The 25,449-nt window shown below is 39.7% G+C and overlaps 1 protein-coding gene and 1 pseudogene across 1 annotated transcript in view; one reads left to right on the plus strand and one right to left on the minus strand.

Annotated features, from left to right (window-relative positions):
* Positions 1–24,398, plus strand: part of ASAH1 (N-acylsphingosine amidohydrolase 1) — a 31,135-nt gene extending 6,737 nt beyond the window's left edge. Inside the window, exons 2-14 of the mRNA XM_017963727.5 lie at positions 3,600–3,646; positions 8,265–8,355; positions 9,567–9,653; positions 12,141–12,219; positions 15,923–15,997; positions 17,446–17,491; positions 17,940–18,084; positions 18,622–18,676; positions 19,082–19,163; positions 20,838–20,969; positions 21,074–21,197; positions 21,641–21,697; positions 22,941–24,398. Of these exons, the coding sequence (XP_017819216.2) occupies positions 3,600–3,646; positions 8,265–8,355; positions 9,567–9,653; positions 12,141–12,219; positions 15,923–15,997; positions 17,446–17,491; positions 17,940–18,084; positions 18,622–18,676; positions 19,082–19,163; positions 20,838–20,969; positions 21,074–21,197; positions 21,641–21,697; positions 22,941–23,030 (1,110 nt within the window). The 3' untranslated portion in view covers positions 23,031–24,398. The remainder of the gene's footprint in view (positions 1–3,599; positions 3,647–8,264; positions 8,356–9,566; positions 9,654–12,140; positions 12,220–15,922; positions 15,998–17,445; positions 17,492–17,939; positions 18,085–18,621; positions 18,677–19,081; positions 19,164–20,837; positions 20,970–21,073; positions 21,198–21,640; positions 21,698–22,940) is intronic.
* Positions 1,330–2,000, minus strand: LOC100409547 (ribosomal protein S8 pseudogene; annotated as a pseudogene).
* Positions 24,399–25,449: the final 1,051 nt, after the last annotated feature.

A 25,449-nucleotide genomic window follows, 5' to 3' on the forward strand; every position in this document is an offset into this window, starting at 1 on the left:
AACTGTGCCTGTAATTTGATGTTTATTTTAGCTTTGGGACCCAGGGCATGCAAATATAATTATTTAAAAGGGATAGGAGTCATTACATTTCAACTGATTTGCGGAGTTGATTGTAGTGATCATCAGACTCCCCGAACTATATGCAGATTATTGTTTGGAATTAAATCGAGGCATTGGTTTTATTATCTCTGTGGGAAGCTGTTTGATAGAGCAGGGGAAGCCATAGACTCTGATTTTGTGACCAGCTGTGTAACTTTCTGCAAGTCACTAATGGAGCAGGGTCATAGGTCCACAACTTGATCATAAAATTAAGCACTCAGGTTAAGTCCTCATCACAGTATTCCCATCTCACAAGAAAATAATGGTCAGATAAACAAGAAAATATAAAGCAGAGTATCTCATCACAGCAGAATTATTTACAAATTTTCAAAAATAAAATGAAGCTGCAACCAAAATAAGTCTCTAAGTAGCTCATTTATTAGGAAAATAAGGAGAACCATTTACCCGTGGCGGGTTAACTACGTTGTACTCGATTGCAGCAGCAGAAGTATTGTGGGCAAATGAAATTCTTTTCCGTGTCTTTAAATGAGAACCGTTGTCCTGGATTTGGGGAGCGACATCACTATCAAAGAACAAAGCATGTGATTTTGAGTGATTTTTCTGATTCGCAACATTACCAATACATATCAGCTGTCGATATTTATTAATGATCAATGCCAAGTTTGAAGTGACTGAAGGATTACCCTCTATGAATCATCCGTGTAAAACAACTGTAGGCGAGGATGTTTTCAGAGAAGTTGAGAAAATAATGATTCAGTATAACCTGAAATGGAATCTGCTAAGATGCATAAAAACTGACAGTGGTAAAAATATTTGTGAGAAGAAAAAGGCTGAGTTGAGCAAATTCACAAAACTTATGAATATCCAACGGGTTGAAGGCTTATGGTTATTTATTATGGTATTCCTTTTTAGATACTTTTTGGAAAATGTTGGAATCTCACGGGTGTTATTGAACCAGCAATGTAAACCATGAGCTTCATTTGTTCTTGCGGATGTAACCATCATCATTTTTGTGAATTTTTATCAGAAATAGAGGCTGGATATCCTGATGTCTCTTGTGACAGAGCTGTTAGATAACTTAGTAGCTGTACAGTTTTACACTCTTTGAGTTCACAGTTGACAGTGAAATTTTTCTAAACAAGAACTGCCCCCATTCACTATTATTAAACATGAATTACTTTGGAAATCCGCTTTGCTACAGACTTAATTTTTTTTTTGTTATTTGTGTTTTTTTTTTGAACAGAACAATAAACACCTTTATTACATGGGTGAAGAGAGAAAACAAGGATTTATTTGCCTTTCCAGGCCTTGATTTTCCTAAGATAGAACTCCAACTCTTTGCCCTCTAGCACATAGCCATCTGCTCGGCCACACTGTCCCGGCCTTGAAGCGATGCATGCAAGAAGCTTGCCCTGCTGGAACTGCTCCTCCAGTAGACTGCTGATTTTGGCATTCTTTTTCCTTTCGTCATATTTCTTCTGATTTTTTTTAGATCGTTTTTTGTTTAAAATCTCTTCTTCCTCAGGAGTCAGCTTGGCTCCCTTCTTGCGGCCCAGGGGCAGCACATAGTGGGACTCGTACCACTGTCGGTATGGCGTGCTGTCGATGAGCACAATGCAATTCTTCACCAGGGTCTTGGTACGGACCAGCTCGTTATTAGATGCATTATAGACAACATCAATGATCCTTGTTTTTCGAGTACAACACTCTGAGCCCCAGGAGAAATTTCCCACGTCCAGCCTCAGGGCACGGTATTTCTTGTTACCGCCCCGCACAGGGATTGTGTGGATGCGGCGGGGGCCAATCTTGGTGTTGGCAGCCAGGCGCCCCAACTCATACTTCCGCTTCTTGTGGTAAGGCTTTCTCTTGCCCCCGGTCTTGCGGCGCTTGTGCCAGTTGTCCCGAGAGATGCCCATCGCTCGGCGCTGGCTGGAAAGAGCTGTTATTTGTGTTTTTTGAGATGGAATCTCACCCTGTCACCCAGCCTGGAGTGCAGTGGCTTGATTTTGGCTCACCGCAACCTCCTCCTCCCAAGTTCAAGGGATTCTCCTGCCTCAGCTTCCTAGTAGCTGTGACTACAGGCGTGAGCCACCACACCTGGCTATTTTTTTGTATTTTTAGTAGAGATGGGGTTTCACCATGTTAGCCAGGATGGTCTTGATCTCCTGACCTTGTGATCCGCCCACCTTGGCCTCCCAAAATGCTGGGATTATAAGTGTGAGCCACTGTGCTCGGCCTTGATATTGTTTCTTAATGAATTCAACCCAAAATTACAAGACAAAGCCACACATATATAAGAAACTTACACTGCAGTAAGGCAAATTTGACAGCTAATGTTTGAATCACAGGTAATGTCAACCTACTTTATATATTCCCTATGTTATCAAAAGCTAAAACAAAATGTGAGACCTCCATTCCTACACATCTTTGCAACAGATACATTTTCTGAGTTCAAGCTATAGTTCTGAGAGTTTCCTTCCCTACTCCACTTCCTCTTATTGTGGATTTATACTTTTTAAAAATAATTATTTTACTTTCATTGTATTGGTTCTCTAGAGGAAAGGAGATAAATACACTTGCTATGTTGAATGAGTAATAAAAGAATCATAAATCTGTATGGACTTTTTTTGGTAAGTTTAGAAGATTCTCCTTTTGCTACTAAGCTTGGACAACTCTCCCTAAAACTATCTCATTCCTTCATTGTCTCAGGCAGTGACCTCAGTGTTGGGGGCTGTCCTCACCTCAGGGAGCACAGAGTCTGGTATTAACAAGGGACACAAACAAATGAATATAATGCAGTGTCATAAACACGGTGACAAGCATGTGTACAAATGCTGTGGGAGTATAAATGAGGGTATGACTGTTTTCATATGGAAGACAGATGAAGACTTCGTGAGAAAGGAAATATTTGAACTGAATCTTAGACGTTAGAACCAGAAGTTCACCAGGTAGGGAAAAGGCATTCTCACAAGAGAGAATACTGCATGTGCAGGCATGCAAGGGTGAGAGATTATGGGAAGTGCTTGCGTGTGGCTATAAATACTAAGGGGAGTGTCAGGAGATGAAGCTGGGATGGTAAGTTACGGAAAGATGATGAAGGGCCCTGTGCTGTGTACCCTGAAAATCTGGTTTGGGAGGCAAAGCCTGGGACAGGTTGCAATACACATGGCTGATAAGTTCAGATAATACATCTCATCAGGTTATTTACTTTTAGTGCTAAGTCAGCCTCTCTAGCATAAACATTTTCCATCTGCTTTCTTACATTTGTTTGTTACTCAATATATTTGCAATATGAGAGCCAAATTATAACACCTAGCACATTTGCAGATTGAATTGAAACCAAAAATCCACTTAATGATTTAGGATTTTAGAAGTTTTCTCTGGAGGAAAAGACTTATTTTAACAGACATTGAAATGGTATAAAAGAGCAAAATCAGATTTGATTTTATCTTCACAGATTGTTAACTACTTTTGCAAATTGCTTATTCCATTAGCAAGCATTTGTTATTTTATGAAACTTAATTTTCTTTGCTTTTTAGTGGACAGAAGACTGCAGAAAATCTACCTATCCTCCTTCAGGACCAACGTGAGTAAACATCAGATATCCAAACTCCCTTTGACCTATGCAGAGTGTTTTCCTCTATGTAATAATCTCTCATAAACTAATGATGGTGAATAAAAACTTAAGTCATGTTTTCTGCCCTGTGTCAGAGGTTTGTTTCTGAGATTTGTGTATTATACATTTGGCTGAGATCTTAGGCAAATATGAAAATATCTTTCAATTCAGATGCCCAATGCTAGCCTGTCAAAATCATAGGAAAGAAAAGGCTTTTCATTCTCCACTACATTCTTCTCTCTACCACTAAGTGTTTTTCTCACCTCTGACAAATGTAAGGGCTGTGTTGGAAAGGCCTGTGATTCTCTGTGGTGCCTGGATCTAAACCACCAAATCATATTGGAACAAAAAGCATAGAACGTCATTTGTGAAACGTTCTCGGAATAAACCTTGGCATGACAAAGCTATCAAGAGCAAAACAGGATTGTAACACCTAAGAGGAGGACCAGAATCATGTTAACATTAATATTTTTAGTCTAGATTTTGGTCCTTCCAAATCCTTAGTGTTTAAATGGGCCTATGAGAAAGACACAATTATAGCTCACAGACTCAGGGTACAGAACAGAAGAAAGAAGGAACAGGTATAGGGGACGGTGATCTTTTTCTCCTACTCTGCCCTGTCTCTGAAAGTAGCCTGCTGGTTGTAGGCGAAAACAGTACAACTCTATCAAGTCATATCAAGATGACGTTTTCAGTTTCTGCAACGTTCCAAATTATATACATTGTACTGCTGTTGTCTAAACTATGTATTCTAAATAGCCTCTGTCCCAGATTGCATGAAACCATAATAAACTAAATTCTTGTGACTTACTCACCTTTATGTAGAAAGAGGCCAGTATTTGGCAGGAAGTAATTTTGAGGTAACCAGGTTTTTTGTTGTTTTTTTGTTTTGTTGTTGTTTGAGATGGAGTTTCACTCTTGTTGCCCAGGCTGGAGTGCAATGGCGCGACTCTCTGCTCACTGCAACAATCTTCCCCTCCCAGGTTCAAGTGATTCTCCTGCCTCAGCCTCCCGAGGAAACCCCATCTCTACTAAAAATAGAAAAATTAGCCAGGTGTGGTGGCGGGTGTCTGTAAACCAGTTTTGATGCTATTCTGATCCAGTGTTCATTCCGGCTCTTTCCTCAATGGCCTGCCCTCTGAAATCTTCCTTTCTGTCATCACTGGCATCATCCTGGCCTTCGGTGACATGTCTGCCTTGCTGATTATGTCTCTCAGCTGGTCTTACTGCCCCAGTTCACTGAATGTTTCATGAGGTGCCTTCCATGTTTAAGGCCTTTCCTACTCCCTTTTAAGTGCACTTTACACATGTCTATAAATCGAATGCCCTGCAAACGGTAAACCTTTCCTGATTGGGCATTTTACTGATTCCTTATTGCCATGTGCACATGAGTATATGTCTACATGTTATGTACATGCATGTATACATACATATACATATACCCCTAAACACGTACACATTTTTACGTAGACATGACATGTACGTTTCTTTCCTAGCCTTCATTTTTCTGCTAAGTTTCTTTTTGCCTCACTTCCCTGCACTCTCATCTTTCTCCTCTCTGACCTCTAACAATGGATCTTGAGATCTGGGAGATAAGTGTGGATATTTATGTACCTTTGAATGACAAACAGTCGTCCTGGACCTGTGAGACCATGCCTTTCAATTAAGTGTATACGCTTGGGCAGCATGCATGGGTAAATGTGAGGAAAAAAGAGATAACCTGTTTAGCCAGCATGACTAGTCAAATCAGTGCTGGAGTTAAAGGAACTGAGAGCTTGATCACCCCTGAATCCATCTGAGTCCATTCAGCATTTCTTTCCCACTGGTCCCTGGGTGCCTCGCACCTGCGCTCTTACTTGCATATGTGTTCTTTCACTTGACCTCGTTTCCATGCCACCTGGGTAGCCACGTGGGTTCAGCCCATGTGACTGATACTATAAATAGCATGGACATAGCAAACACTAAGTCTCAAAAAGGATTAAAAGATATATTTTGTGTGCAGTAAAGTAGGAAAATATGCTGTGATGACTACCATTGATTGAATACTGGTGCTGCTAAGTGTTTTTTTAATCTTTGCATTTTCATGTAGTGTCTTCACTGTTCTCATAAGGTAGATACTCTTTTATTCTTATGGTAAATTGAGGTGCAGAAGTTAAGTATTGAAGTGTTTTAGAAAACTCTTTAAGGCCAGACACAATGGCTCACACCTGTAATCCCAGCACTTTGGGAGGCCAAGGCAGGTGGATCACGAGGTTAGGAAATCGAGATCATCCTGGTCAACATGGTGAAACCCTGTCTCTACTAAAATACAGAAAATTAGCCGGGCCTGGTTGCATGTGCCTGTAGTCCCAGCTACTCAGGAGGCTGAGGCAGGAGAATCTCTTGAACCTGGGAGGTGGAAGTTGCAGTGAGCCGAGACTGTGCCACTGCATTCCAGCCTGGCAACAGAGTGAGACTCCATCTCAAACAAAACAAAACTGTTTAATGAGACATAAAATGTGTTACTATGGCTAAGCTTTAGTTATTAAAATATTTTTGTTTATTAGATTAACCAGTTCTCTCAAATTCTGATTAGTGCAGATTTGATGTTTGAGACGTTTCTAGGTTCTCGTCACTTCACTGTAATCCCTTCGTTGTCTGTTGATTGTGTTGAGTTCATCCCCTCTCCGTCACCTCTCTGAGATCCATGAGCCTACCCAAGACTCTAGAAAAAGAATCAGGAATTTATGACAGATATAGGGGCATGATTTGGGATTGGTTGGCTGTTATGAGGTGAGAAGCAGCTGATAGGAGTTCATGGGCACGACACGTGTAGCTCCAGCAGGCCACTAAGTGATCTTTGCTGCTAGACATAGAAATCTAAATGCACCCTTGAAGGGAGAGGGGAGGCTAGTACACCTGCCCATAACATGGGGAATGATAATTGCTTATTGAATTGTGAGACAAAATTTTACATGTGAAATTGTGGTCCATCAGAAATAGAATTAATTTGTTGTGATTAAAAGCTTTTTTCTAGAATGTAAGTATTATAGTATTTCATGTAGATATCAGCTCCTAAGAAAATGCGGAACTTGAACAAAATTCATTCACTATGATTTTGCTTAAATGTACGTTTCCAAAATTGAGTATGCTTTTCTTTTCTGTCTAAATCACAACCTGAATGGCTGCTAGTTAACAGTTTCATAAAACTTCATACATATACCAGGGCCCCAAGTTCCGCAGCATTATTTAGAGAGCCAAGTAATTATTTATGGCAGTGAAAGTATAAATAGAACCACAGTTCATGACTTCAGGTAATAACCCATCCCCAGCTATAGACGTAAGTCTAGATAACATTTCAATTTAGGAGACTGGTCCCATTGTGGCACACACCAGAGTCACCCTACCAGTCTCAGGAGCAGATCAGAGGAACAGATGATGGTTATTTTTAGGCATAGGTTTGTTTATACTGTTAAACCACTAAATGGCACACCCTTAGAAGCTATTTCAGTTTAGTAACAAGAGCCAGAAAATAATGTTCCTATAGCAACAAAGGTAGTTGTAGAATTCATCCACCAGAAATATGGCCCAGCTCCATTGATAAGTGAGTGAATGTTGCTGTGTCCTCAGAAACTGCTGCATGTAAGTTAAAGAGTAGGCAGTTGGAGGATGGATATGACAGAATAGGGCTTGGGCTTCGACTTTGTACAGAAAAATGAAAAGAGAGGAGGTATATAGTAGGGAAGATTAGGATGGCTGACAGAAAGAATCATGCAGGATCTCGAAGCTGATCATGGGAAGCTAATAAATGTTGCCACTCTGGGGCTTAAAAGGTGATCTTCCTGGCTGAGCACCGTGGCTCACACCTATAATCCCAGCCCTTTGGGAGGCTGAGGTGAGTGGATCACCTGAGGTTGTGAGTTCAAGACCAGACTGACCAACATGGAGAAACCGCATCTCTACTAAAAATACATAATTAGCCAGGCATGGTGGCATCTGCCTGTAATCCCAGCTATTCGGAAGGCTGAGGCAGGAGACTTACTTGCACCCGGGAGGCAGAGGTTACAGTGACCTGAGATCATGCCATCACACTCCAGCCTGGGCAACAAGAGTGAAACTCTGTCTCCAAAAAAAAAAAAAAAAAACAGGATCTTCTTGAACTTCCTGAAGCCAACACTAGAGACAATGATTTGGCAATAGTATCAGACTCTCTGAGAGAGAATTCTGAAACTGGAAACCAATTGAAGAAGTATCTAGAGCCTAGACCAAATTTTTGCAGACATTTAGCGGGGAAAAAATGGCAGATATTTCCCATCATTGATAATCAGGTTAGAGCTCTTAAGCCGTAATTGATTTTTTCACATAAAACCAATTCACATGAACTTTCCCTACTATGTCATTCTATGCCAAGATTCTGTGATCACTGATGATTGTATTCTCAACCTAGAAGTACTAGGTAGACAATGAACTTTCTTTGCAAATTTTGGTTTGGGTAACCAAATTCTACACTGTTAAGAATATGCCTCTCATATATCCTTATATGATATATCTAGCTAACTCTCACAAAAAACCCTTTTGACCTTTCAGGATGATTCCCCTCTCATTACAGGTACAGAGGTCCAGTTCCGTGGTACACCATAAATCTTGATTTACCACCCTACAAAAGATGGCATGAATTGATGGTTGACAAGGCACCAATGGTATGCTGTGAAGGTTAAATCTTTTATTTCTTTATTTTTTATTTTATTTATTTATTTATTTTGAGACAGAGTTTTACTCTGTCACCCAGGCTGGAGTGCAGTGGCATGATTTCAGCTCTCCACAACCTCCGCCTCCTGGGTTCAAGCGATTCCCTTGCTTCAGCCTCCCAAGTAGCTGGGATTATAGGCACCTGCCACCACACTGGCTAATTTTTATATGTTCAGTAGAGACGAGGTTTTGCCACGTTGTCCAGGCTGATCTAGAACTCCTGACCTCAAGTGATCCGCCTGCCTCAGCCTCCCAAAGTGCTGGGATTACAGGCATGAGCCACTGTGCCCGGCCATATTTTTTGTTTTATTTATTTATTACCCCCACAAGGACCATGAAGACTCCATATTAAATTTTTATTTCTAACTTTATTGAATGTTACTGTATTTTTAAATGATCACTTCATGAAATTACCCATAAAATAGTTTAAAATTGTGCTTTTGATGCCTTTCTGCCATATACAATAAATGATAATAGAGGAAAAGAGGTCATTTCTCTGTAGCCTTTGTTCTTTTTTGTAAACTTTACCTTTGTTTCTTTCCCTTTGTGTCATTTTCCTTCAGGTAAGTAATTAAGAATCAGTTTCACTTTAAAGATAAAATTAGATTTACTGTGTTAATATATTAATTGAGGCCAGGCATGGGAGCTTATTCCTATAATCCCAGCACTTTGGAAGGCTGAGGCACGCAGATCACCTGAGGTCAGGAGTTTGAAACCAGCCTGACCAACATGGTGAAATTCCGCCTCTATTAGAAATACAAAATTAGCTGGGCATGGTGGTACATGCTTGTAATCCCAGCTACTTGGGAGGCTGAGGCAGAAGAATCACTTGAACCTGGGAGGTGGAGGTTACAGGGAGCCAAGATTGCAGCACCCCACTCCAGGCTGGGTGACAGAGCAAGACTCTGCCTAAAAAAAAAAAAAATATATATATATATATACACACACACACACACATATATACATATATATATACATACTCACACATACACATATATATACACTCATAATATATTTGAAATATTGTCAAATATACATATATATATATAATATTGTCAAATAGCAATCTCTTTTAGCTGCATATGGGTAAGCCAAAAGGTAATATTAAATGTCAGCATTTCGTTATATCTTTTAGTAAGTGTTTTATTTATTTATTTTTCAGCTAAAGGTTATAACTGGTTCTCTGAAAAATATGATAAATACATTTGTGCCAAGTGGAAAACTTATGCAGATGGTGGATGAAAAATTGGTAAGAAATATTATTTCCTCACAATAAATTTTAAGCACATACACATTACACGCAAAAATCAGAAAATGATCTGATATTTAAGGCATAATTCAACAGCCTCTTCTCAGGGACTTAGACAAATTTGCATTAATCTGGCTCACTGTCAGAACTTCAGAGGGACTTAAATTTGGGGATCAGTAGTATTAGGATAACAGCATAATAAATTATGGTTTTGTTAAAGGATGGACTACACTATAACAGGCAAATAAACACATTTCATCTGGGAGTATGGTATTTCCTTCCCTTTAAGTAGTGAGTTCACTACTGAAGACTTGGTTTTTTTCTTAAGTATCTCAGGGTCATCCAGAGATTTTATCATGACATACTCACCCTGTCCCCATATTCTGTAGAGTTCCTCAGTAGCTCTGACCCCAAAACTCATTTGGGTTGAATGTTTCTGTGCAGTCACCAAACCATTTGATTTTCATCCTGGCCATGTAGGAAGACTCCATTTCTCAGCCCGTTTTTGTTTTTGCAGAATTAATGAAACACCTAGGGCCTGGCCCCTAGAACTGCTAAAGGGATCCTCATCACTCTTTATGGCAGATTTTGGGCACTAATGACATTTGGGGTTGGGCTGCCTTTTTTTTTTTTTTTTTTTTTTTGAGACATTGTCTCATTCTGTAGGCCACGCTGATTAGAGCTGGGACTACAGGCATGTGCCACCACTCCCAGCTAATTTTTTGAATTTTTAGTAGAGATGGAGGCTTACTACGTCACCCAGGTTGTTCTCCCAACTCCTGGGCTCAAGCAGTCCTCCTAACTCTACCTCCCAAAGTCTTGGGATCATAGCTGTGAACCACCATGCCCAGCCTGGGTAGGTATTTCTTTATAAAGGGGCTGTCCTGTACATTGTAGGATGCCTGGCCTGGAATGGATATCTCTTTGTCTCAGGGCTGTCCTGTACATTGCAGGATGCCCGGCCTGGGATAGATATCTCTTTGTCTCAGGGCTGTCCTGTATATTGCAGGATTGCTGGCCTGGGGCGGGTATCTCTTTGTCTCGGGGCTATCCTGTACATTGTAGGATGGCTGGTGTGGGATGGATATCTCTTTGTCTCAGGGCTGTCCTGTACATTGTGGGATGCCTGGCCTGGGGCAGTTATCTCTTTGTCTCAGGGCTGTCTTTTACATTGCAGGATGGTTAGCAGCCTCCCTGGCCCCTACCCACTGGATGCTGGTAACATCCCCTCAGTTGTGACAACCAAAAATGTCCTTAGACATTGCCAAATCTCCCCTGAGGGGAAAAACTGCCCCTGGTAGAGAGAATCATTGCCCTAGCAACCGAGTGCTCTGGGGACATCGTCTGTATGGCACTTGTACCTGTCAGCAACCAAACCCATTATCCATCATGTTTATGCTCTCGGAGCTATTGTTTAAGGCTGTCCTTGATGTTCATACTTACTGGACTTCCTCAAAACAAAAACATGCTGGCAGGAGCAAAAGAGGTTGAGGTCTCTATGTACCCCACATGCCCTAGTCTCCCCTCTACTCTGAATGTTATCAGGGAAGGCAGCATTGCAAAGTGTTTTTGTGCCACGCCTTGGAATCAGACAATATTGGGGTTTAAGGCTGGATCAGTCATATACTAGCTGTGTGTCTTGGGACAAGTTTCTTAGCCTATGAAACCTCAGTTTTCTCATCAGAGAGAATAATACTAATATATATTTCATATGGTGGTTGTAAGGATTAGGTGACACACCATCTATTAAACATAGTGCCTGAATGTAATGAGTGTTTAATAAACACCCATTAAGTCGTATTTGTTTGTTAAATGACTGGAACAATCCACTTGGGCAATGCTTTGAGTTCCTAGGGGGAAAAATAATAATTGGTTAAAAAAATGAGACTCATGAATTTTAAGCACATTATCTCAGCAAAAGGCCATGAACTTAAATAAGTTGTATCTAGACATTAGTAGTTGCCATTGAGAATAAATGCATGTCCACCATTGAATTTGCTCAGTGTCTGTGGTTTGCTAACAGAATGCAGTTAATTCATCTTAGCCCAAGATCGGCCATTAACCATGACACAAGGTTGTGAATAGTTCAGGTTTATCTCCGTGCGTGTGGGAAGAAAATGGTAACAAGGGTATATGCCAATGGCTAGAGGGTGGATTCGCACAGAGATAAGGAGTGCTTGTAATGATGTTTTTGTGTTGTGGGTCATGTTAGGTCATCCAGGTGAAACTACAATAGTTCCTGCCTTCTCTTGAGAATGGTGGAAAAAGAAGGCAGGAAAAACAATCTGAGAATCAGGTCTCCTTATAGGGGCCCAGTAATAAGTATTTCATAGAATCTTTTTATAAATACATGATGTAAAAATGCTTTTAAAAATAACTCCTGTCACTTACTGTGATAGCAACATCTAGAACAAATTATATGTCAAAGAATGAGATTTGAAAGCTTGCTTTTTAGGTTAAATGCTTATTAATTTATTTGTTTTCCAGCCTGGCCTACTTGGCAACTTTCCTGGCCCTTTTGAAGAGGAAATGAAGGGTATTGCCGCTGTTACTGATATACCTTTAGGTAAAGTTCACTTGGAGGCTTTTAAAAAATGTAACGAAGCACTTTTACATATTTCCATTGAGGTGTGATATACATACAGCAAAGTGCACAGGTCTTAGGTATTCAGCTCAGTGAAGCTTGCGAAATGCATACCTGCATATAGCCATGACTCAGATCAAGAGTCCAGCTCTCCAGAATGCTCCATCATACCCCTTTGCAGAAAATACTGCCTCCTCAAGTAACCACTATTTTGATGTCACTATAGATTAGTTTTACCTCTTCCTTAACTTTCTGTAAATAGAACTGAACAATATGAACTGTTGTGTGTGATTTCTTGTACTTTAATTATAGGTAGTGTGCTATTGTTTGAACAGGGTATTTGGGTTGTTTTCAGATTTGCGATATTAAGAATAAAGGAGTTGGCCGGGCATGGCGGCTCAAGCCTGTAATCCCAGCACTTTGGGAGGCTGAGGCGGGTGGATCACGAGGTCAAGAGATCAAGACCATCCTGGTCAACATGGTGAAACCCTGTCTCTACTAAAAATACAAAAAATTAGCTGGGCATGGTGGCGCATGCCTGTAATCCCAGCTACTCAGGAGGCTGAGGCGGGAGAATTGCTTGAACCCAGGAGGCGGAGGTTGCAGTGAGCTGAGATTGCGCCATTGCACTCCAGCCTGGGTAACAAGAGCAAAGCTCCATCTCAAAAAAAAAAAGAATAAAGGAGTTATAAATATTCTAGCACATTGAAGGGGGCCTATGTACTCATTTTTCTGGATATATGCCTAGGAAATTAACCATTGGGTTTTAGAGTGATTGTGTGTTTAGTCTTACAGATTCTGCCAAACAGTTTTTTTCTTTTTTTTTTTTGGAGATGGAGTTGCACTCTTGTTGCTCAGGCTATAGTGCAATGGTGCAATCTCAGCTCACTGCAACCTCCGCCTCCCTGGTTCATGCGATTCTCCTGCCTCAGCATCCCTAGTAGCTGGGATTGTAGGCATGCACAACCATGCCTAGCTAATTTTTTGTATTGTTAGTAGAGATGGGGTTTCTCCATATTGGTCAGGCCGGTCTAGGTGATCCGCCTTCCTCGGCCTCCCAAAGTGCTAGGATTACAGGCGTGAGCCACCGCGCCCAGCCAACAGTTTTTCAAAGTGATTACAGCAGTAGACAGCATAGTATGAGAGTTTTGGTTTTCTCCACTTGATAGTTCAGTGTTTTCTTTTTCTTTTTTTGTTTTTTTATAGTGTCAGTCTTTATTTGAGCATTTGTATTGAGTGTCAAAGTATCCCATTTTAGTTTTAATTTGCATTTCCCTGATGACTAATGAGATTGAAAGTTGATTCATCTTTTTTTGGTTTGTTTTGGAGAAGGGCTTGTTAAGGTCTTTTGCCCTTTTAAAAATTGGATTGAAGGAATTCTTTGCATACTTTGAGTATAAGTCCTTTGTCGGATACCTGGATTCTGAGTATCTGCTCCCAGTCTATGACTTTCATTTTTATTTTCTTTCTGATGTCTTTGGATGAACAGAAATTTTTAATTTTAGTGAAGTCTAATATCTCAGTCTTCTCTTTGAATAGTGTGCATTTTGTATCCATTTAAAAAATCTTGGCCTACCCCAAAGCCATATATGTGCTTATATCTTTTCTTTTTTTTTTTTTTTGAGATGGAGTCTCGCTCTGGCACCCAGGCTGGAGTGCAGTGTTGTGATCTCTGCTCAGTGCAACCTCCACCTCCTGAGTTCAAGCGATTCTCCTGCCTCAGCCTCCTGAGTAGCTGGGACTATAGGCACAAGCCACCATGCCCAGCTAATTTTTGTATTTTTAGTAGAGACAAGGTTTCATCATGTTGGCCAGGTTGGTGTTGAATTCCTGACATCATGATCCGCCCACGTCAGCCTCCGAAAGTGCTGAGATTACAGGCGTGAGCCACCACACTCGGCTATGCTTATATATTTTCTTCTAGATGTTAATATTTACTTTTTACATTTAGACCTGTGATCTATTTTGAATTATTTTTGTATATGCTATGAGTTATGGGTCAAGGTTCAGGTTTTTCTCACATGGTATATCCAGTTAGTTTAAAACCATTTATTCAAAAGGCTATCCTTTCCTCAGCAAATTTCGGTGGTGCCTTTGATATAAATATACAATACATATATACTCTCTATATATACAGTGTGTATGTTTGTGTGTGTGTGTATATATATATATACATACACATATATATACATACATATATATATACACACACACACGCACACAAAATCAGGTGATTATGTATATGTGGTTTTGTTTGGAGAATTTCTGTTGTTTCATGTAGCTATTTTTCTTTGTATCAATACTATTCTACCTCAGTTACTAAAGCTTTATAGTAAGTCTTAAAAATTAGGTAGTGTAATTCTTCCAACTTTGTTTTTCTTCAGAAGTCTTTTGGCTATTTAAGGGTGTCTGCATTCTCATATAAATCTTAGAATCAGCCTGTCAACTTTGAAAAAACAGCATAATGGTATTTTGAAGGGATTGTAATACTGAGTTTTCCAATCCGTGAATACACATCTCAGCGTTTATTTAGGTTATCGATTTCTCTGAGCTGTATCTTTTCTTTTCAGGGAGAAGGCCTTGCATGTCATTCATTAAAATTTTTCTTAGATATTGATGTTTTGAGAAGCTATTTTTAACATTTCAATTTAAGCTTTATGGCATTTAATGAAAAAGATTTTCCCCATGACCCCAAAAGTTTTATCTTTTGGCTACCAAAGCAGTAGTGTCATTATTTTAAATAGCCAATAGTACCTTTGTTTTCTAAGAGAGATGTTTGAGAATTTGTGAACATCAGTAGTATATATCAACAAAAGTGACTAGTTTTGTGTGCTGCCGCTTTAAAAAAAAAGATTTAAAAGATAGTCAACATATTGGACATATATACTCGCTGCCTTTATGAAAAGCAAGTCTAATTCCTTTATTGTATAATAACTCTAGCAAATCAATACCAAATATAAATATTTATTGATTAAGAAAAATAACATGATGTGTAAGTAGTATAAATGTATTATTCTAAATTATTAAAAAAGAGTAGAAGTTCACCAAATTAAAATTTTAATGAAAATAAAATAAACATTGGATTGGGGTGAAAAAAAACATGTTGAGTTTAACATGTTAATGTTAAATGGGACAGAAATAAAGTATACTGCCTACCTTTGAATTCAATGCTAAATAGCAGTATTACACATTTTGGGAAAATATTCAAAAACTGAAATGCCATCGAATGGAGTTTCTTGGCAGCTCTGTACTAATTTTATTAATAGTTATTGAAGTTTCTTTTACGTTAGAAATTTTAGTCAAACTTTAAGAATCTGGGCAAAATACATTTCCAGCAAACGGCCAAGAGCCAGATGTATTAAATGATCATATTTACACTCCCAAAAGAAAATGTAAAGTGAAGCATGTTGAGAAACATTTTGGACGTGATGTTGCAGAACAATTGCAACTTGCCCAGAGGTTCAGCTGCCCAAAGGTGGCTTCCTCGGTGACTTGTTTCATCTTGGGTCTATGGCATCCAGGCTGGGGAAGAAACCATCATCCAGCCAGCCGCTCCGGCACTGCCCCACTGGCCAAAGCATACCCTCACACAATGAAAACACTTAAATATCTTCTTAAAACAAATGTTTCTCCCATTGTCATGGTTCTGTATATTAACACAAAATTTTCCTTTCTTTTCTCATAGGCGAGATCATTTCATTCAATATTTTTTATGAATTTTTTACCATGTGTACTTCAATAGTAGCAGAAAACAAAGAAGGTAAATGTACATTGAGGGAGGGTGGTACGAAGTATGACATAAAGAAAAATCTTCTAAATAAAGGGATTAGAACTTTTTTTTTTAATGGAGTGTCACTCTATCGCCCAGTCTGGAGTGCAGTGTCGTAATCTTGGCTCACTGCAACCTCTGCCTCCCAGGTTCCAGCAGTTCTCTGCCTCAGCCTTCCGAGTAGCTGGGATTACAGTTGCCCACCACCATGCCCAGCTAATTTTTGTATTTTTAGTAGAGACAGGGTTTCACAGTCTTGGCCAGGCTGGTCTGGAATTAGAACTTTTAAAATCCAGGCTTGCTATGTAAATTCTGTGTATGTTGCATAGAGCTTTCTATATCTTCGTAAATTTTTATGAGTGCACTGAAAACTCTCCTTATTTAAGACTACTGTACTGCCTATTAAAGTTGAATTCAAACATGCAAAAAACCCAGAAGAAACGTTTCAGGAGTAGAAACATTCTCCTCTTCCTCATATTCTACTTATACCCATCCACATGATTTGATGGAAGCACTCGCAGGAGGTACTTCCTTGTCTTCATATATGTCATGATATATATCTTCTGTCCTTTTCTAAAGACCCAGAACACACATTCTCCCATCCTTTCCCAGCCAGGCGGCCCTGTGTATACCAGCCTCACTTTCCCATATTTCCTGACTGGTTCCCAGAGTACAAAGCACAGAACGACTTTGCTGACTCACCCTGATCTTCAGCCTATATACTCTGCATATAAATCTGCCTGCAACTTACCCTTGAGGTGTCCTGCTCTAGGACACAATGCCTGAAGGGAAACATTTGATGAATCACATTAGTTGAGTCTCAGATATTTGTGTTCTGATAGAACCATGTAACAGTGCCAAAAAATGACCATTGATTCCTTTTCCCATATTCTCATCTTAACCTGGAAACCTGTGCTCTCAGATTTTGTGGGGTTATGTGGCAGATTGACAGTGACAACAGTCCCATCTGGTGAAGGCTTAGGACATTAGGATGTTTCTTCTTTCTTACTGTTTGAAGAAACAATTGTGAATATAAATTAATCAGAGTTAGATGCCTGGTGCAGTGGCTTACACCTGTAATCCCAGCACTTTGGGAGGCTGAGGTGGGCCAATCATCTGAGGTCAGGAGTTTGAGACTAGCTTTGCTAACATGGTGAAATCCCATCTCTACTAAAAAAAAAATACAAAAAAAAAAGAAAGAAACTAGCCAGGTGTGGTGGCACGTGCCTATAACCCCAGCTATGTGGAAGGCTGAGAGGTGAGAATTGCTTGAACCTGGGAGGCAGAGGTTGCAGTGAGCTGAGATCGCACCACTGCACTCCAATCTGGGCAACAGAACGAGACTCTGTCTCAAAAATCAATTAATCAAAAGTAATTGTCCAGCTTTGATTTAGAATCTGAACTGCTATTACATGTCTCTTCTGTGTACCTTCAAATAGGTCATCTAGTACATGGGAGAAATATGGATTTTGGAATATTTCTTGGGTAAGTAAAGAACACAGATCTGTTTTCTATAAGAAGAGTAGGTTGTATTACAGTGATGAAAAGTAAGTCCCAAGTCACGGCCAAAATAGGATCATAAGTGAAGATAAATGGATTCCTGAGTGTTGAGACAGGATGGGCACACTGCTATTCTATGTGTCCATCTTGACCTTTCTGAAAAAATAAGAGTGTTGTAATTAGCATCCTAAGTTTGACTCTGAGGCTCATTTTCTTATACGCTTTGTGATATGGAGAGAATTACTCAGCTTCTCTGAACCTCAGTTTTATTATTTGGGAAACAGAATAAAGATACCATATTGTAAAGGTCTTGTTAGGATTGATCATAGCGACTAGCTAGATGAAGCTCCTAGTGTAACGCTTGGATCTCATCATCATAGTCATCATTATTTCACTGTGTTTCTTAAATGTCACTGAAACTTGTCTTTTGTAGGTGGAACATAGAAAATAATACCTGGGTCATAACCGAGGAACTAAAACCTTTAACGGTGAATTTGGACTTCCAAAGAAACAACAAAACTGTCTTCAAGGCTTCAAGCTTTGCTGGCTATGTGGGCATGTTAACAGGATTCAAACCAGTAAGGAGTCTATTGTTACATGATTTTACAGGTAGCTTTTTGTCCTTTTACTGTTATGTAAAGGGTGAAATCTAAGAATATGGTGACCTAAAAAGAATATGAAGCCCCATTTCATCCCCTTGTACTTCTTGTCACTTCATAGGTATGAGATCCCGTGGTAGAGAAGAGTAGAAAGGAAATGGAGGTTTCTGAGCCTGTTCTGGGATAAAGAGCATGTGGCCAGGTGTCAAAGGCTGGGAGTCCACACCTGGCATCTGCTCCTGGGTCTGCCACTCACTTAGGCAGGTCAGGCATTCATTCTCTGCTCTCAGTTTCCTGTTCAAAAAGTGTAGCCAGTAATATCCCACTTACTTACCTCACATGCTAGATTCAAAAATGCTTTGAACTATTTTAAAAGCCCTGCATGGTTTTGATTTATTTTTGCCTTCTCCATTACCCAACCTAGGCATTTATATCCCACCCTAAAGTAGAGTGAGTGACAGGGCCTTAAAGAGAATGTTTGATGTGTCTGACTTTGTTGCTTTGTCTTTTTCTCAGGGACTGTTTAGTCTTACACTAAATGAACGTTTCAGTATAAATGGCGGTTATCTGGGTAAGTAGCGCCTTCTCAAGTGAAATGGGAATTGCAGAGCTTTTTTTTTTTTCAGATGGAATCTTGCTCTGTCGCCAGGCTGGAGTGTAGTGGTGCAATCTCGGCTCATTGCACCCTCTGCCTCTGGGGCTCACGCAATTCTGCTGCCTCATCCTGCTGGGATTACAAGCGTTTGCCTCCATGCCCACCTAATTTTTTGTATTTTAGTAGAGATGGAATTTTACCATATTGGCCAGGATGGTCTCAATCTCCTGACCTTGTGATCCTTCCAAAGTGCTGGGATTACAGGCATGAGCCACCGCACCCATCCTCAGAGCTTTTTCATGAGGAAGACTGAACTGTGCCTTCTGGTTACATCATCTAACCTCTTCCTGTTCCTGAAGTTTGTTCAATCTCTTCTTCCAGGTGTTCTAGAATGGATTTTGGGAAAGAAAGATGCCATGTGGATAGGGTTTATCACTAGAACAGTTCTGGAAAATAGCACAAGGTAAAGAGTTTTGTTGCTGTATTATCAAATATTTATTTTAAATTACTCATATTAAAATATAAAAATATTTCTCCAGCTCCAGCTTAATCCTTTGAAGAACTGTTGCAGAATTTCTTAGGTGAACCTCTGACACTCATGTGGAATTATTTATGTTTTCTTTGTGCATATTGTGTGTTTTATAGCAAATAAATGAATTACTTATAAAGCACTAGAGATACTGACATTCTGAAAGGAACCTATGAACATTTTTGGTATACCAAAAAAAATTACCCACATACAAAAGAACAATTTTACAGTAAAGTCTTCATTTAAGTGGTGGTGCAGACCAGGCACAGTGGCTCATGCCTGTAATCCTAACACTTTGGGAGCCTGAGGCAGACAGATCACCTGAACCCAGGGGTTTGAGACCAGTCTGAGCAACATGGTGAAACCCTGTCTCTTCAGAAAATACAAAAATTAGCCAGGCATGGTGACACCTGCCTGTAGTCCTAGCTACTCAGAAGTCTGAGGTGGGAGGACCATCTGAGCCCAGGGAGGTCGAGGCTGCCATAAGCTGAGAATCTATCCATTGCAGTTCACCCTGGGTAACAGTGAGACTCTCTCTCAAAAAAAACACAAAATAAATAGATATAAAATATAGCACATATTAACCTATAAGTTATATTCTGCTTTGGTTTAGAAATCTTACAATAGCAAAACTATCTTTCCTTCATTCAGCCTCCACTGCGTCGAAATAAACGGGCATCAATCCTATTTTTAATACTTCCCAGAGAATAAGAGTGAATGTTAGTAGTGTTTTTTGATAACCCACTTCAATTTTTAATAGTCCTAATTTTCAAGACGGTTTACTTTGTATTCCCTAAGTCCTATGTACTGTAATGAATATCATTTCCCTTTGTTCACTTGCTGAGTGAAAAGCTGGACAGTAAGGGTGGAAGATGATCACTTGAGGCCATTTTGTTTCTCTTTCAGATAACAGGGACCTCCTAAAATTCCCACTTCCCGTCTCAGTGTTCACCACACAGAGGCAGGGATTGCTTCTCCCAGAGTCATTGCTCACCATCCCTTTTTAAAACTCACATTGTGTCTGGGCATGGTGGCTCATGCCTATAATCCCAGCCCTTTGGGAGGCCAAGGCAGGCATATCGCTCACACCCAGGAGTTTGAGACCAGCCTGGGAAACATAGTGAGACCTCCATCTCTAAAAATAAAAATAAATAAAGAACACAGTCCTCAGATACTTGTTTTCCTTTAGTTTCCAGAGAGCTAAACATTTCCATTCTAAGTCAACTAAAAATGTTTCCCATCACCATCCTCAGCAAACTAACACAGGAACAGAAAACCAAACACTGCATGTTTTCAATCATAAGTGGAAGTTGAACAGTGAGAACACATGGACACAGGGAGGGGAACATCATGCAGGGCCTGTCAAGGGGATGGGGGAAAGGGGAAGGGGAGGACATTAGGATAATACCTAATGCATGTGGGGCTTAAAATCTAGATGACGGGTTAATGGGTGCAGCTAACCACCGTGGCATATGTATACCTGTGTAACAGACCTGCACGTTCAGCACTTGTATCCCACAACTTAAAGTAAAATTTTAAAATAAGTAAAATTATTTACTAAAATGAAATTAAAAAGTTTTCCTTTTCTTTTTAAATGTTTCTATGTAGTTATGAAGAAGCCAAGAATATACTGATCAAAACCAAGGTACTGGCCCCAGCGTACTTTATCCTGGGAGGCAACCAGTCTGGGGAGGGCTGTGTGATTACACGAGACAGAAAGGAATCGTTGGATGTATATGAGTAAGTATGTGTGTTCAAGCAGAAGTAGAAACGGATGCATACACTGATGTACTTCGAGTTTTAAGGCATGTAGCCTAAGAGGGAATCTCTCTTTTTGTATCTAGACTCGATTCCAAGCAGGGTAGATGGTATGTGGTACAAACAAATTATGACCGTTGGAAAAATCCCTTCTTCCTTGATGATCGCAGAATGCCTGCTAAGATGTGCCTGAACCGCACCACCCAGGAGGTACCTTTGCGGTGTCTTATTTAGAAAGAAACTGTTGCCATGAAAGATTCTCTTAGTTCTGGCATTTTTCTTCAGCCTTCAAATAATTTATAAACCTCCTATTATTCAGTATCTCTAGCCAATCTCCATTGAGTTTTTGGTTTGTTTTTTTAACTCAAAGGCAAAATTGTGCTGTACTTTTCCCTTTGTTGTTCTAATGCTGGATGCCACTCTGAAATTGAATAACAAACAGGCAAGAATTTAAAAGGGGGAAGGAGAGAGAGGAAAGTAATCCGTGAAAACTGTTACCTGTGTTGCTAACAGTGACTGCCACGGAACATCCGCGGGAGGACTGCAGGGAGGTTGATTAAAGAGTATCTTGGTTTCTAAGGACCTATTTGTGTAGATAAGCTGTCGGCTTCTGTATTTAACTTACTGAACAAAACTATTTTTGTGTGTTTTAGAGTATCTCGCTGGAAAGTATGTATGATATCCTGTCAACAAAACCTGTCCTCAACAAGGTATTTTCAATATGATGTGTATACTTGCCTTTTAGGGAAAGAATCTGGCCCTATGTTTTCTCTTTCTCTGTTATCTTCGATCAGTTTGAGCACAGAAGTTATGTTCACCTTAGGGCTGATTTTTTTTTTTTTTTAATGTTTTTGTGTGGCTAAAACTGTTACTTTTGGAATACAACAAGGAAATTGATCATTGAGTCTTGATAGGTCAGAGTATTGTTTATAGCTTTATTTACATGGCATTTGAATTAAGTCTAGCATTTTACTTTTATCCGTGTCTATTAAAAATCTCACTATACAACTAACACCTAAAAGTCAACGGAACGAAGTCTGAAGTCCATTTTCAGACAGAGCTCTGTGTCTTGGTAGGTTAGGGTTTCCCTTAAACTTCACTGCATCTTTTTCTCTTTTCCCCGCCACTATAGATTTTAAAAATGCAAAAAGTTTCCTAATCATCCCACCATTTGCTCCCAGTCATTGCTGGAACATTCTGAATATGCCGCTCTAACTATCCCATTGTTCCTTCTCTTCCTGGTCCTTTTCCCCAACTCTCCCTAAAGTGAACATGCCTCCTTTACCCCTGCCAGGACAAACGGCTCCTAGCCTGTAGCATTCAGGTCATCCTGGCTCTCCCAGGAAGCCTCCCTTCAGTTCCTGGACCCTGCCAACTTTCATTTCGCTTACACCATCTATGAGCACGTCACAGTCCCATGACTGTGGTGTGTGTGATCCATGAGTTTGGGTGTGCACCTTGTGAGCTGGGTGCCTGCAGTTTCCCCCACTGTGTTAGAAATGCTTTAAGGACAGGGAGAGCCCAAGTTCCATGTTTTTTCCTCCATAGTACACCGTGAGGCCCTGCAGGACGGTCAGCTGTGCGTCGAGGAGGGTTAAGGCAGTCTTAAAGCATTGGTGGTGAAGCAATGTGCTGTTAGGAATAAGCTCTTGTAAAAGCTGGAGATTCTTTGCTGAGCCTGTTTATGTTCATGACCTGAAACATGGTCCTATTGAAGCTGGTTGCTTTAGTTATTTGATGATACTATATAATGATTAGCTAATACTATATAAAATGATTATACTGTATTAAGTATATACATTTTATAACATGCTTTCCATATATTAACATAACTATATTATTTAATATTAAATAACTTGATAAAGCAAGTTCTACAGGTATAGAAATGCTCATATATATCAGAACATCTCGGAATTGAAGACATCCTTAAAGTAAAAACAACTTTTCTTTCAGCTAACCGTATTCACAACGTTGATAGATATTACCAAAGGTCGATATGAGACGTACCTGCGGGACTGCCCTGACCCTTGCATAGGTTGGTAAGCACACACGTCTGGCCTACGGAATGCAGCCTCTGAGACGTGAAGACAACATCTCCACGTGGCCCAATACTGCAGCCTTCTGACCTTCCGCAGACTAAGACTTGGGGCAGGTTGTCTTTGAGTCAGGAGCTTGCCTTCCCGCATATGTTTACAATTCACAGACTATTCTTTTTGCCCTATCAGTTGATTTTTATTATTGGCAGATAATTCTTTAGGTGAAGTAAAACAATCATCTAGAATTCATTGACTTTTGTTTCACTTTGACATTTGGGGATCCGGTGGGCAGTGGAACCATGGTGAGCTCCACCTCCCTGGAATAAATGAGTCAGCGTGAGTGTTTAATGCAGCACATCTGTGTGAGTAACATAACAGTAAACAGTCCATATTCTTCAGTTTTTTACTTTTATCTACATATTTGTATGTTTTTCTATATAGCAGCCTTTTCCTTCTGGTTCTAACTATTATTCAAACTAATATACCAGCCAGGTGCGGTGGCTAACGCCTGTAATCCCCGCACTTTGGGAGGCCAAGGTGGACGGATCACAGGGTCAGGAGTGAAACACCAGCCTGGCTAAGAGAGTGAAACCCCATCTCTACTAAAATCTATAAAAAGTAGCAGAGTACACTGGCAGGTGCCTATAATCCCAGTTACTTGGGAGGTTGAGGCAGGAGAATGGCTTGAACCCAGGCGGCAGAGGTTACAGTGAACCGAGATCACACCACTGCACTCCAGCCTGGGCAACAGAGTGAGACTCTGTCTCTAAAAAAAATTAATATACCATTGTCTTTGCTGTTAGTGACAGCAATATAATTTTATTTAATGTGATTAGGGCAGTGAAACAGACATTCATTCACCTTGTATTTCTTTAAAGGGCAAAAAATGGGTCTTTGACTCTTAATAGCATTTTTGGGGGTTCAAGAAGTAATCAGTACGCAAGGAAGTCTTTTATACAATAATGGAAGTGTTCCCTTTTTCATAATTAGTCTACCTCCCACTAACCCTGAGGAAGTTGCTAACTTAAAAAACCACATCCCAAGTTCTGTGAATTTAGTAAATAAACAAGTCAAAGACTTGTGGAAAATAGGAAGTGAATCCATTATTTTAAATTCTCATAAGTAGCATTCATGTAATAAACAAGTTTTTAGTTCTTCAAATCAACATGTATTTTTAAGGAATTTTTAGTAGTTACTAAAAATGTTTTTCAGAAATCAAACTACTTATGAAAAGTACTAATAGAACTTGTTAACCTGTGTAACCTTCACGATTAACTGTGAAATGTACGCCATCGGTATTTGTACAAGACTGTGTCCACTTCATTTTGTATAATCACATTTGTGTTCATAGCACGCAATAAACAGTCACTGGAAAGAGTGTCAGTCAACAGTCATGCACGCTGATTGGGTGTGTACATCTGTGCTGGTTTGAAGGTGGGGGATCATTATCGAGAAATACAAGCTGAACCTCGTATCTGAATTAAATAAGGGTTATGTAAGTGGGTTATTAAATATGACTAAATGGTCACAATCTGACATGACTAATACCACCTCTTAACCAGATGGGATCAACCCAATTTTCAGCTGTTCAAAGGCAGTTTTTCCCCCAGAGAGGAGGTGCTTCCACAAAACTTTAGTGATCCCAAGGTTACTTTAGTGAAGCCAGAGCATTTACATTAAAATAGGGCTCCATTAATGCAAAAAGAAACTTTACTCAGATTTTGTACCTCTTATAAAAAAGAGAGGTAAACTGGGTGTATTTTTTGTTGATGTTGTAACCTTTGATATGCCTGATAATAAGGAGGTGAGATGCTAATTGTTTCAGACTGAGATCTCGGGAATAAATCAAAGTTTAGAAGAAATAGCAGGTATTAAGATTTTAGGAAGCATTGTTTAGTGGTAAAGCAGTTTTAAAATAGGATGTACATGACAAGCCTATTTATATTACACTTTATACATGTACTGACGCATAACCAGATATATATCTAGAATATGATGATTGGGAGAATATTAACCAAAACGCTGAATATAGTTCCCACTGGATAATGGCAAGGCCGTTTTAATTTTGAGAGGACAAAACTTAGTACCTGTGGGACATTAAAGAGACCCTGTTTTTACAAATACTATAAAAAAATAAGGTCCAGGTTGGATCCAAATCATGGGCTGTATCTGATTTTGCTGCCTAGTGTTAGGGAGTTTGATTTAAAATGGAAGTCTGAATCATATCTGTATTCCTTCACACATTAGCTCCACAATCACTCATCTTAATTATAGCTACTACTTATCAATTTATGTACCTGGCCTCATAATAGTTAATGTGCTTGACCTAGATTACCTCCTCAGTCAACCGCTGTTTCACCTGCCAACAATGGAAGAAAGGACAACTGTTGAAGGTTGTGTTACCAGAAGGGCTTAGACCCAGGATT

The sequence above is a fragment of the Callithrix jacchus genome, chromosome 13, assembly GCF_049354715.1.
Source record: "Callithrix jacchus isolate 240 chromosome 13, calJac240_pri, whole genome shotgun sequence".
Lineage (NCBI taxonomy): Eukaryota > Metazoa > Chordata > Mammalia > Primates > Cebidae > Callithrix > Callithrix jacchus.